Source organism: Emydura macquarii, unplaced genomic scaffold (genome assembly GCF_026122565.2).
Source record: "Emydura macquarii macquarii isolate MOO-44397 ecotype Brisbane River unplaced genomic scaffold, CSIRO-AGI_Emac_v2 contig_2063, whole genome shotgun sequence".
Taxonomy (NCBI): Eukaryota; Metazoa; Chordata; order Testudines; family Chelidae; genus Emydura; species Emydura macquarii.
In genome coordinates, this window is record NW_027132200.1 from 94,003 (window position 1) to 107,022 (window position 13,020).

Below are 13,020 nucleotides of genomic sequence, written 5' to 3' on the forward strand. Positions count from 1 at the left end.
CATGTGCCTGTATAGTGCATAGGCCCAGTTGGACCCTCTAGGTGCTATTGTAATACAAATAATAATAATTAATAATATTGTGGGGAAAGGCTCTTTCATATTCTGGGATTTTTCTCTTCCATGGTGCTCTCTGGGTCAAAATTTGGGGATGATCCAGAGAATCTTGTTACATTTAAAAGTCATTGTGTGCATTAGGCCCACTGGACAATGTAGTGGTTGCATTGCACAAGAGAGGAGGGGCGGGTGATCAGGCTGCTTTTAAAGGCCCAGGCTGGAAGTGGGATGCCCTTCTTATTCTACTCCTTTCCTAAAAGTAAGTAGAGGCAGGGCTTAATCAATATTTTCAAACTTTCCAGAAAAGGTGAGTTTAAAGGGGGTTTTTGGTTAGAACTTTTTATTTTTCTGGTCTCCTCTGAAAGTCAAAAACAACTTAACTTGAGAAGGACAGTCAAAATAGTAAAATACAATAGTTGTTACTTCTCATGGTGAACAAAGGTAGCTCTATCTGGCACTGCAAATTATTACTGCAAGGTCAACCCAAGTTTTGTTGCAAGGAAAAAGATACATCAATGTGTTGTTCACTAACAAGCATGTTAACTCCATGGTGTCAGGACTGGTGATTTCTGGATTCTAACTGCCAATGGACAATGCATTTTCTTAACCTGTGAGTATTCTAGATCTCCCTTTCACCCATCACATGCAGAATCAGATTTTACAGAAGGGCTCAGCATCCATAATTTAAGGTCAGATTTTTAAAGCCTGTAGGCACTAAAATATCCCCAGTTTATCAAACAAACTTAAGTGTTACAATGGGAGCTAGTGGGTGCTCAGCACTTTTGAAAACCTCGTTCTCATTTGGGGGCCCAAATGAGAGCTGAGCTCTTCAGAAAATCTGATCCAAATTGTGGATATGGAGCATATGAAAATCAGGCTTCAAAGTCTTTTAAAAATAGGGTCCCTGCTCCCTCTCTTGTCCCAACAGGTTAATGGATGATGTTAGATGGCTAAAGTATGAGACTGCCAATTATAAAAGCAGACTTGGTAAATCTGGAAACAATGCTTATCTTAAAAATGGACTTTCTTGCAGGATATTCGTTCTGCTAAAGAAACAGAGCATTAGTGGACACAGCAGTATGGAGGCAGAGGATTTCCCTCCCCCACCACCTGAAGGTAACTGGATTATTCCATCTTTTTAATTAAACGCTGTGTAACAGATAGATATCTCCACACCAACCACTCCCAAAAGCTTTAATCAATTAGATCTCTTTTTTTCCAGGTATTTCTATTTTACTTGTTGGCATTATCCTTATGAACACATTTTGTGTTTTGTTCTTTAACTACTACTCCTCAGCTGTTCTTCAGGGGTTATGTGTGTTTAAGGCCTAATTGTCGGCCCATTATGTCCGAGGTTCTTTCCAATGATTTCCGTGGGCACTGGATCAAGTATGAATTTTCATTTTTAGCAGTCTTCTGATTGTTGTGCATTTTGCCATCCTTGGGTCTGATTTCTGAACTCTGCCAGTTACTGTCTCCAATATGAGGTGTTGACTGATGCACAATTATTATGTACTCAGAAATGTGTCTCTGCTGGTTTAATTTGGATATAAACTTTTTTGTTTTGTTTGTATTAGAAGTAATAATAGAAATATTATAAGAAATTATATAAGTGTCTTCAATTGACGTAGAACATTCAGTAGGACAAATTTCCTACTCCAAAGATCTTGAGGACAGATTTTGTCCCTCAGCCTGGCTGCTATATGCTTTTGTGGTCTTATGAAGGCCGAGGGAGACTTCCATAGGTACAGGCACTACATTGGCCCTCCCACAAGCCCTGGCCCAGAGGGCATACCAGGCAGAGTCAGGAATGGGAGAGGATGGGGCTATCCACTGTAGCATGGATCGCTATGGAAGATTCTGGGATGGTCTATTGTGGAGCAGCCTATAGATAGCCCTTGCAGACCTCTGGCTGTTCTGATTCATTCTGAGGAGTAGAGTAGTCCAGAATCCTGAAAGCACTACATAATCCTGGCAAAGCTACCTTTTGCCCCTCGCCAGTCAGACTGTGACTACTGTGCTGGAGAGAGAATTCACTTTTAAGCTTTTTCTGTTTAATTTGTGGCTATATGATGAGCACACTAAGATATGTAGGCGCCTTTGTCCATTATGCACCATTCACATCTCTACAGGACAACCAGAGGAGTTCTTTCTACATAGTGCTGCTATCTAGGGAAACAATATTGTTCCCTGAGATACTTAACTATTTGCATATTCATTCTGTCTTTCTCATGTATATTACATTAAAACTTCATTTCACTTAATGCCAGCTGAGATGATTCTCCAGCACTGGAGGTTTTCCATCACTGACAAAATTAAGACTGGATAGCTTTTCTAAAATATATGCTCTAGGAATTATTTAGGAAGTCTGATGGCCTTTGTTATACAGGAAGTCAGGCTAGATGATCACAATGGTCTCTTCTGGCCTTGGAATCTGTGGATCTATAAATAGTTTACAGTTGCCATAAACATTACAAATTGTTTGTTTTGGTTTTGTTGAGTGATGATTATTTAGGTGTGTAATATTCCCAAGGATGTGTCCTCTTGGCTTGAAACATATCCAGGCAAAACTATCCAGGAGCAAACGGGCAGTTCACACCTCATCAAGGCATGTATGGGATAAACCCAGCTCAGCCTTCCTGGAACAAAAGACTGGCCTGAGCATCAAGGGAGGATCAATTGGACTCTTGAATGAGTCACCTCCCTTCCTTTGGACATCTTGGAACCCTGAGGAGGTAATGCTCACTGACTCAGGACATGAATGAGTCCATACAAGGATGTTATTTGTCACCTGAACCTGAGGGGGGCAAAGGCTAGCCCCAGAGGGGAAAAGGAACATTATAAAAAGGGGAGACATTTGCCGTACTTTCTCTCTTCCACCTCCATCTACAAACACCACCAAGCAACTGAAGGGGAGAGCCTGGCTGAAGGGAAACCAGCCAGCCTGTAGTGAGAATCACCTAAATTTGTAAGGTTGCTGAAAGAGTTAAGTTTGGTTTAGAATGTGTTTTGCTTTTGTTGCTCTTGACGAAATCTGACTCATAATGCTTTCATTTATAATCACTTAAAATCCTTCTGTAGTTTGATAAATTTGTTCAATAGTTCTACCTAAAGTAGTGTGTTTGGTTTGAAGTGTGTTGGAGACTCCACTTGATGTTGCAAGGCTGGGGTATATCAACTTCTTTGTTAAATTGATGAATTTACCTTGTTCAGTGGGCTTAACTGAACATTGTAAAATGGAGATTCCTAGGGTTGCATCTGGGACTGGAGGTTGTAACTGGGGTCATTCTGTTGCATAATCCGAAGAGTGGCTGGCTAGAAGCACTCACTCACTTAGTTGGAAGCAGCTTACATGCTGGAGGTTGTGTGTGAGCCGTGCAGGAGTGTGGGGTTTCACAGCAGAGTATAGTAAAATGGGCTCCAGGAGTTGGGGATTGGAGTGATACAGCAATTCACCACGCCAGATTGCACATTAGGAACATAGGAATTCCTATTCTAGATCAGAGCAGTGATTCATCTAGTGTAGTATCTGATCTATGATAGTGTCCTATACCAGATGCTTTAGAGCAGTGATGACTGTTTTTCATGTGTGGACCCCTAAAAAATTTCAATTGGAGATGCCGACCCCTTTGGAAATCTTAGATATAGTCTGCAGACAGGTTGAAAACCGCTGTTCTATGATAATAGCAACCTTTTGTGGATCCTTTAGACATAATTTATGGACCCCCCAGGATTGAAAACCACTGCTTTAGAGGAAGGTGAAAAAACTCTGCAGTAGTCTGTTATGGACTAAAATGCCCACAGGGAAAGATTTTTTTTCTGCCATCGCTATTTTGAAGTTCATTTATGCTTTGAAGTATGAGGGTTTAGATCCTTCCAAAATGCTTCACCCTCTCCACTCTCTAAATCCTTGCTGTTATTGCTCTGGATGTGACTCTTGGTTTTGTTTCGTGATGAATTATGAGCATTGGCAGGATATTGAGTTCCTATAGAAGGATGGAAAAAAAACACTCATCAGACAGCCCATCTCTAAAGACTGTACCTTTAATGGGGAAAGGCCCTGTTCTACATATGAGTTGTGGCTGTTATTGAACAAAGGGAGCTGGCAAAATAATGGTAGCTGTGGCATCTAGGGCTCTGATTAGCAAAGCATTTTAGCCCATGTATTACTTTAAGCATGTGAGCCAATGGGACTACTTATGTACTTTAAAGTTAAGCCCGGGCTGGAGTGCTTTGTTGAGACAGGGCCTAAGTGCTGATGTCACATTTTAGACAGATACCAGTAAATTTTAGTTCCTTTATTTACTGAGATCAGACTTATTTAAAAAAAAAGTGCCAAGATATTGTTCTAGTGCACATTAGAATTTTACAGTCTTTTTGTATGGCCTAACGTAACATGTAGAGAAGACCTTATGCAGAGTGGGTGGTAACTCTGTCCCAAATGAGGTGTATTATAGGCATATTTAAGATGCAACTGAGGTCTAGAGGAGAAACAATAGCTGGGAGGGTGGTTTATGTGTTTCCTTCATCTCCTGCCCCCTTATTGTGCTTGTTCAACATAACTAACTGTAGCAAACATATGCTGCTGACTTTCAGATGTGTATATAATACTGACATTCCATTCATGTAACAATTTAATTTAATTGTGACAGGTTTACACCAGTTAACTCCCACAGAGCAAACAGAGGCACCGCAGAATATTTTAAAAGATGGTTGTTGTCATGCTCCCATGACTTGACTTTTAAAAGTGATTCTCCTTTCAGCACAAACATCAGGAATTCCCCAGTATTTTTGTGTTTTTTTTGTGTATTTTCAATGGGCACATGTATTAGCAGCAAGAGATTGAAAAAGAAATAAATGCAGTACCTGCTTTTTTTTTTTTTTTTTTTGAAAAGGGGCAAAATAAAAAAAACCTGACACTTGTGAACTAGGATAGTGCTAGCCCATATACACTGCTTTCATGTGTGTGTGTGCCCATGCATGCATACACAAGATATGGAGTGTTATTTTTAATACTCAATTCTTTTGAGAAATAATTAACAAAGACTGGGAGATTCCTGGCTTCTACACTAGCAAAGAAAAGCCACTTTTAAGATTAAGCTTAAAGGTTAAATGAAGGCCAGGTACATTCCTATGAATGCACTGTTACTGTTATGTTTTTTATTGATTACTGTAGCAAAGTATGTGCTCCACACCCATCTGGACAGTGAAGGCACATGTTGTGGAATGCAGACACTGCAGTAGTTGCCAGGCCTAGAAGGAAAAGCTTGCAGCCATAGAAACAGATGGACTGGTGGTTTCTGCACAATGCATTTCTCCATGCAGCTGTGTTTTCTTCACACTGACCAGCAAGGACTAGAATCTGGTTGCCCTGAGGTCATCTGTTTTATACTTACTTACTTGTCCTACCACCCTGTCACAAAGGTTTTTTTCCTCCTGTCACATGGGAACTGCCCTTTTGACCCTGAAAATGGGAACCCCTCTGCTGTTCTACTTTAGCCTTCCCTCTGGTAGGAATTAGAGAGATTTATTGGGACCCTGTTGAGACGGAAACTAGTCTAACTGCTTCCTCAGCGGGAATTGGTACCAGAAAAACTGCTGCCTGCCTGAAGGAGAAAAAACATTATTTGTTTTAACGGACTTTTTCGGTGTGTTTGTAACCCACCCTCCCCCCTTAATTTGGCTGCTACTTATTCCTGGGGCAAGGTAATGTCCCACAGGTAGTGCCAGATTCAGAGCCTATTGAAGTCTTTGGATCAGGCCCACAATGCTTTGCAATAATCAGAATCATCCTAAAAATAAATCACCTTAAGGGAATTGTGTGGTCCCAGAGCAGCAAGATAGGCTGTTTAATAGTGATTAGCCTTGTCAGATTGCTCTAAAAGCTTTCTCTTTCTGTTGTGATATATCTCCAGCACCGGGACTATACAGTACATTCTTTTGTTCCTTAAATATCTATTTAAAACTGCACTGAAATTTCATGATGTTTAGTACACAAACTTTCCAGTTGGATGTAGTATTCTTCTGCTTTTCCTTACTTCATCTGCTCTGTGATATTGTAGTGAGCTTTTTAAGCAGCTGCCACATTTTGTTTCAGAGATGGCTGTATGTCATTGCCAGATGAAGTAATTTCCATACTGTTTTCAATATGCACTGTGAGATTAAAGATGCCATATAGATATCATTATTCATTTACCTTTTTCAGTTCCTGTTGAATAAATAAGATGACTTTTATGGCAGCATCAAGAAATATTTAATTAAACTTGTGTTGTGAACGAAATGAGGCAGTTAAACTAGAGTTTTTATAATATTGGTAAGAAAATCAATTGCTATGTGTTTTGTGATTTGTTTTTTCAAGGCTAGGAACAGTGAGAGAAGTGGGTCCATATTTCACATTAAAACATAATAAGTCAGCATTAACATGCTTGATTTGGGGGTTGTAATAAGATCATTGCCTAAATTAAACTGCAACTGTACCGGGAGTTGGACTTTGGCTATGCTGCATTGTTTGTGGGAGATGCCTGTTTTTGGCAAGCAGACAGTTACAAAAGATGGTTTAAAACAAAAAGGAGCCAAGATTTGAGAAGAATGAGAACAGAATATGAATTGTAGTTATGAATAGCCCTTTGTTTGGAAAGCTGTTTGCAACTTGTTGATGTCTGAATCCCATTTAGAATAGAAAAACGTAAAAGATCACATTACTCTCAATAAATAACAGGAAAAATAATTAAATAATGAATGAATCCTTACTTTAAATGATTTAAACAGTACATGCAAGGTCTCTAAAGAAGAAGAATAAACAATATTTATACAGTAGTATTACATCTGGAAATTCACATCACTCCAATCATGTCTTTATCTCTAACCAAGCATGTACTAGTGTTCAGAAAGACAAAGAAAGGAATTTGCCTAAGTAAAGATTTATTTCCAAATATAACATTTACAACCCCTCACCCACCCCGGAATATAGGTTTATCCTTTCTTCCTTTGAAAGAAGCCAGCAAACCAGTCACTACTCATTTGTGACTTGGAAACTTATCAGATATGGACTATTCATTAGTGTTGCAATAAGACAGGCTAGCTTCTCTGTTTTGATGCTCCTTGATATCTCTCTTCTAAATAATTTCTAATTGATGTCTTTAATTTTAGTAAATCTCCCAACTGCTTTGTAACTTGCTGCATTTGTCTGACTGAACTTTCATGAACTAAATATGCTGGGCCAAATTCCAGAGATCTTAATTGAAATTGATTTACATTCATGAGACAAAAGGGTGCCTGATGAACATTAATATTAGGGAAAAAGAAGATGAATTCATGTCTGGCCTGGGAAAATTGTAACTAGTTGTTTTTGAAATGAAAAGGAAATATGTTTGCAAAGGGAAATTCTATTTTATTTTATTTTATTTGTATTCATGAGAGAATGTTAAAGGATACTTCTGACATTTGAACTCCAAAAGCCAAACCAGAGTACAGTAAAATCTGGATTTTATGGACACCATCCTTATGAAAACCCAGTTATAGGAACCATTTTTCCCAACTGGGAAAACTATTGCATAACAGAAATGATGCTGATGGAAAAACCAATTAACATTCCTTCACATTCCGATGCCATCAAAACATTTGTAATTGCTTCATAGATGTTGCAGGACAAGAAGGAAGTGACGCAGGGCACTGTGCTGAAAGATATGCACTGTACCTGTAATTTTGCGCTGTAATTTTAAGAAGTTCAATTTTATGAGTTTTTCTATTTTTATGAACTCCTCAATCTCCAAATACTTGGTAAAACAGGCATTCTACTGAATAAAGGGAAGTTGTGCCTCCTTCCCTCCTAGTATTTTGGGGCACATGACCAGGACACATTGGCAGGAGTAGATGGCTTTGCAATAGTCAAGGACTTTTTCTGCTATATTGTAGGTCCAGGCCAATTTTTCACTATTCCATAACTAAGTCTAGGACCAATCTGGTGGTGATTTCTGTAGAATTTGCATATCAAGGTTCTGTCTCTTATTTGTTGTTGTTACAGTTTGTCTCTCTAGGTATAAGTTTGCCAATAAAAGCTTCTTTAAATTCAGATAAGCTAACACTGTAGCTGAACTATTGAATGAGGCATTTATTGCCTGTGCTGCTTTCTTGACCCCAGAAAAGAAATAAAATATTTGGGCCTTTTGAGGGTGGCTGAGGAAGAAGTAAATAACTGAATGGGTAATGGAGCTGCTCCAAATTTTCCCATCTAAACCGGGTTTTTTTATGATGGACACTTGTGTTTTCAGTTAACCAGAAATTTTCGCAGAAAGGGTCTGGTTTCCTCAAAAATGGCATGCTGTGTTTTTTGTCATAAAATCCAAACCCCGATTGATTGATGGAATTTTGTTTTTTGTCAGTCAAAGATGGAAAACTTCTGGTCAAAAAACAAATCAACAAAATTAGATGAAAAATTTTTTAAAAATAATTTACATCAAAACTTTCTGCAGGACCAAAAAACCATTTTTCTGCCAGCTCTGTTGGATACAGATTCTCAGAGATGGTGTAAGCTAAATTCTCCAAACAGCACCAAACAAGCCATTGTGACCATGGGGACAGCTGAATTGCCCATGGGGTATCAGAATAATACAGCATACAGAACTTTTTTAACCAACAAACAACTTTGATAAAAAATGACTCTGTCTAAACAGAAATTTTTAATGGAAAAATTTCATTTTTGGTGAAATTTTGCCCAAAAATGATTATAAAGAGATTATTTTTTTAAAAATTGTTTGCTTCTTCATGGAAAATCTAATTTTTTGTGGGGAGGGGGAAATTTTCAGCAAATGAAAAAATTAAATATGTTTGAAATTTTCTTAGAAAAATAATTGGTATTTTTGGATCATCTCTACAAAATGCTACGTAATAGTAAACGTTAAGTGAAATTCAAGGTTAAAGAGGTCTGTACTTGTGCCTATGTTTTACATTATATATGCAAAGTAAGGTCAGAGTGATAAAATTATTTAATAGTTTACACCTTTAGTCAAAGAGGCAGTGACTGTTTTAACTCTAAATTTCCTTTTTCATTGATTTATAGTTAAGAGTGTTAACATTATTGTAAAGGCAGATCGTACCTCTCCTGCTTTGTGAGGAAGAAAAGGAGAAGGTAACCTTTTGCAATTTACTGGATATTTATATAGGTAAAATGAGAAACAAATAAAATTTTAGCACAATTAAAAGCAAAAGCAGAAATGGGAAGACCTTTGAATGAAATCTGAAAAAGTATCCCGCTTTTCCCCCTGCTTCCCAATTTCTGTGGCTTACCAGCATGAAGCCATATTTAAATCTTTGGTAGATCCTATACGGAGAGAAACTGGATAAATTTCAGACCACTATGACCGCTTTTGAGGTCATTTCAAGCACACTCTACCAAATATGACTGCCAATGGGAGAATATAAAGATATATGATAGCACATTGCAGTGATGAAGAAGCAGATTGAAAAGATATGATCTTTACTAAGTGTATTGCTGCAATGGTTTGGCACACAGTAATTTTTTTCTTTGTCCTGGGATAACTTATGTGCAGAAGATACAGCTAAAAAAAGATTCAGTCAGAGAGGAAGAACAGGCTTTGCAGGGGATATGCTGAGACGGTATCCAAAACAGGAAACCTCAAGGGGTGACATTTCTTGAACAGCTACCTGCTTATGTGTTCATATAAATAGAACTAGAAAAGTCATCTGTATTAGTATCACTTAGTGACTCACAGTATTATTAAAGCGATTAAAAAAATTACCATGTGGGCCCTGAATCAGTAAGATATTTAAACACTATCCACTTTTAAGCTTTGAATAGTCCCATTTGAACTATTTGCTTAAGGTATAGTCCTGGGTACTTGAACGAATCAGTGACATAGGGTATGTCTATACTGTAGTCAGGAGATATGATTGCAGCATAGCAACATAGCTTTGATTTGAGCTAGGTCAAAAACTAGCTCAGGTAACAATAGTAGTGAAGCTGTGGCCTAGCCCTGTCCACCTGGGACCTTCGATACTTATTTGAGGGGGCTCCATTTGTGCTGCTGCAGCTTCATTGCTATTGTTACTTGAGCTATCTTATTTGAGCTAGTAGATAATTTTTCTTTTTTTAGCTAGCTTAAAGTGTGTATGTGTCTTCATGTGTCTCCATGTGGGTGTCTACATGAAGTGCAGTCACACCTTCCAACTGCACTGTACAGAGGAGCTTAGAGAGGGTCAGAAATAGGAATTTCTATTTCATAGAAAATTCTGAAATTTCAAAGTTTTTTTTTCATTCAGAATCAGAACAAACTGCTGCAATTCTGAAATTTCCCAGAGAATGAAAAATAAAAATAATAATAAAAAATTCTGTTTGGAACCATTGAATAATGTAGTTTGGACTTTTATATTACATTAAATACTAAATAAGTTGTATAAAATATATTAAATATAGGATGTATGTGTGCATATAGATTAGAATAAATATGTTTTTATAAATATAAGTTTAAGTGAATTGAACTGAAACAGTCAAATGAGACAGTTTTACCTTAACTTATTCTTTTTACCTTATTGAAATAAAATGTTTTGTTGGGAATTTTTCCCATAGAAATTTCCTGTTTTAAAAAAAAATCATTAAAATCAACGTTTCCACAAAACGTTTAGAGGTTGACAAAACTGCATTTTCCGATCGGAAGCGTTTTGTTGAAAATTTTCAGGCAGCTCTGCTGGAGACAGATAATTCATGTGAGAGCCAGAAAAATATAGGGTCAAATTGTGGCCCTAGTTTGGGGCCCCATTGTACTGGGAGGAGTTCAGGGAAGGACTGTGGCTAAAGGAATCCCCCTGACTGTTTAAGGGCCTAGGGGATAAGAAAGGAGAAAATTTGGTTGAGCAGGTCATTTGAAGGGCGTAGGCACCACATTTGGGACAATGTGTAGATTGATTGCTATTATAGCTGGTCTGTATGCAGCCCATGCAACGGGTTAGGATTCTCCTTGCATGCTCCTCTCTTCGCTTACTCGCCCGTGTAAGGGTCATTCATAATTTTATCTTCGGTTTCTTCCTTTGCTATGGGAAGCTTACGGTATAAAGAGCCCATTTCTCTGTTTACACCTTACAATTTTGTGTATTGGAGAATACCCAATTTATCAATAAATATGGATATGATTTTGTCACTGTAAAATTAAGTTAAATTAATGCAAAAGTCATGGGGGGGGGAGGGGGGAAGGACACGGAGGGGCTGAAGCCGAAGCCGAAGCCTGAGTGGGATTGAAGCTGAGGAAGTCACGGAGGTCTGTTAAAGTCACGGAATCCATGACCTCCGTGACCAAATCGTATCCCTATCAATAAACAATTAAAAAAACCCAAACCTGATATTGGAGAAAGGGACAGATGTTAAAAAAGGCCAGAGAGCAAACAGAAGTACTTTTATAAGGCACTAAAGAGTTACCGTAATGTTCTTTCTTTTAAGACCAGTTACTCTGACCATGGAGAAGAAGCTTGTTGAAGCAAGAAGTGCTTTCAGAGATAAAAGTATAAATGTAGTGAGCGTTTACCCTTCACAGGGTTAGGCTGGGAGCATGCAAAGACAAATGATTTGGGAAAAAAGAATCTGCAGTGTATTGTCTGTTGGGCTTTAAAGCCAAAAAAGGATTTGGTATAAAGCCTCAGGAATTCAAAGACTTAGTGAAAGGACTAAACTCCTTGAAATAGATTTTAATGAGTTTGCATAAATACCATAGCATACACTTGTTGGAGTTTAACAGAGCTGTAGCATCCTTGGGTAAAGAGAGTTACCCAAACACATTCAGATAAAAATGCAAAGAATGGTGATTCTATATCCAAGGTAACAGTAGCCAAATATTTCTTCATCTTTTTTTCGTAAAAGAATAAAGGATAAATACTTTGAAAAGAGAGAACCCTGCTTTATCATTTCTATTATCTGTGAGTTTTGTGACTATTATCATTTGACTATGGCTCTGAATCTGAACATGTTTAAAGGTTTCTGCTAGTTTAAGAATCTGTTTTCAGGAAGTTTTTTAATACAGTGTTTCAAATCCAGGATATACACGCAGCCTAAGTGAGATGGTCTTAGGGAGAAGAGGAAAGAGAATTGAATCTTCTTTCACATATCACAGAGTAGCGATGGAGCTACTGTTATTGCAGTCTCAGGGCTGCAACTCTCTTACAGCCAGTGCATCTCTTCTGATAGGAAGAATGGTTTAATCAATGAAGATCAGCATGGTTGCAGGTTCACTGGCTCCACCACCCATTGCTTCCTTAGCATAACCACACCAGGTCTGTGTATCATGATCAGTGAAACTGGAGTCAGAGGGCCCATGTTTCCTGGGCTATTATTGATGGGACTATTGATGGGATTGGAGGGACTATTATTGATGGGACTGTCAGAGACTGAGACTCATAGTTACAGCAGGAGTTTGTAGCCAGGAATCAGAGCGAAGGGTCAGAACCAGAGACAGAGGCCAGATGCCAAAGCCAAGGGTCAGAGCTCTAGCTACAAGTCAGAGCCCAGGGTCACAAATAGAGTCAGAGGCTGAAGTCAGGAGCCAGGAATTGGAGCCCAGGGTCAGAACTGGATTACCGGAGTGAGGCGAGGCAGGGCTGGGTCTGAGGGATGTGCAGGGCTGGAACAAGCCAGGAGTGGGACTGGAACAAGGCAGGGGCAAGGCTGGGAACAAGCAGGCACGGGAACTGTCGGAGCCATGGGTGAATAATTTGAGCAGCCAGCGACCTGTTGCTGATGCTGGGCTTTAAAAGCAAGCCTGCTAGATTCCTCACCCAGTCAGGTGGGGTAGTTCAGATGACGCAGCCCAGTTGTGCTCACTGGGCTGTCAGAAAACTGAGCAGGAGCAGCTGCCAGGCCTTATTCCTGGCAGTACCACCCTGCCCCGCCACATCCATTTTGAGGGTGCCTCCTATGTGTCCCCAAGCCAAGCTTCTCAGGGTAGGCTCTGTTGAAAGCTCACA

General features: G+C 38.9%; 1 protein-coding gene across 1 annotated transcript in view; it reads left to right on the top strand.

The window, feature by feature from the left end:
* The first annotated feature begins 646 nt into the window (after positions 1–646).
* Positions 647–13,020, top strand: part of ARHGEF10 (Rho guanine nucleotide exchange factor 10) — a 148,620-nt gene continuing 136,246 nt past the window's right edge. The window contains exons 1-2 of the mRNA XM_067558434.1: positions 647–664; positions 1,088–1,170. Coding sequence (XP_067414535.1) covers positions 648–664; positions 1,088–1,170 — 100 coding nt within the window. The 5' untranslated portion in view covers position 647. The remainder of the gene's footprint in view (positions 665–1,087; positions 1,171–13,020) is intronic.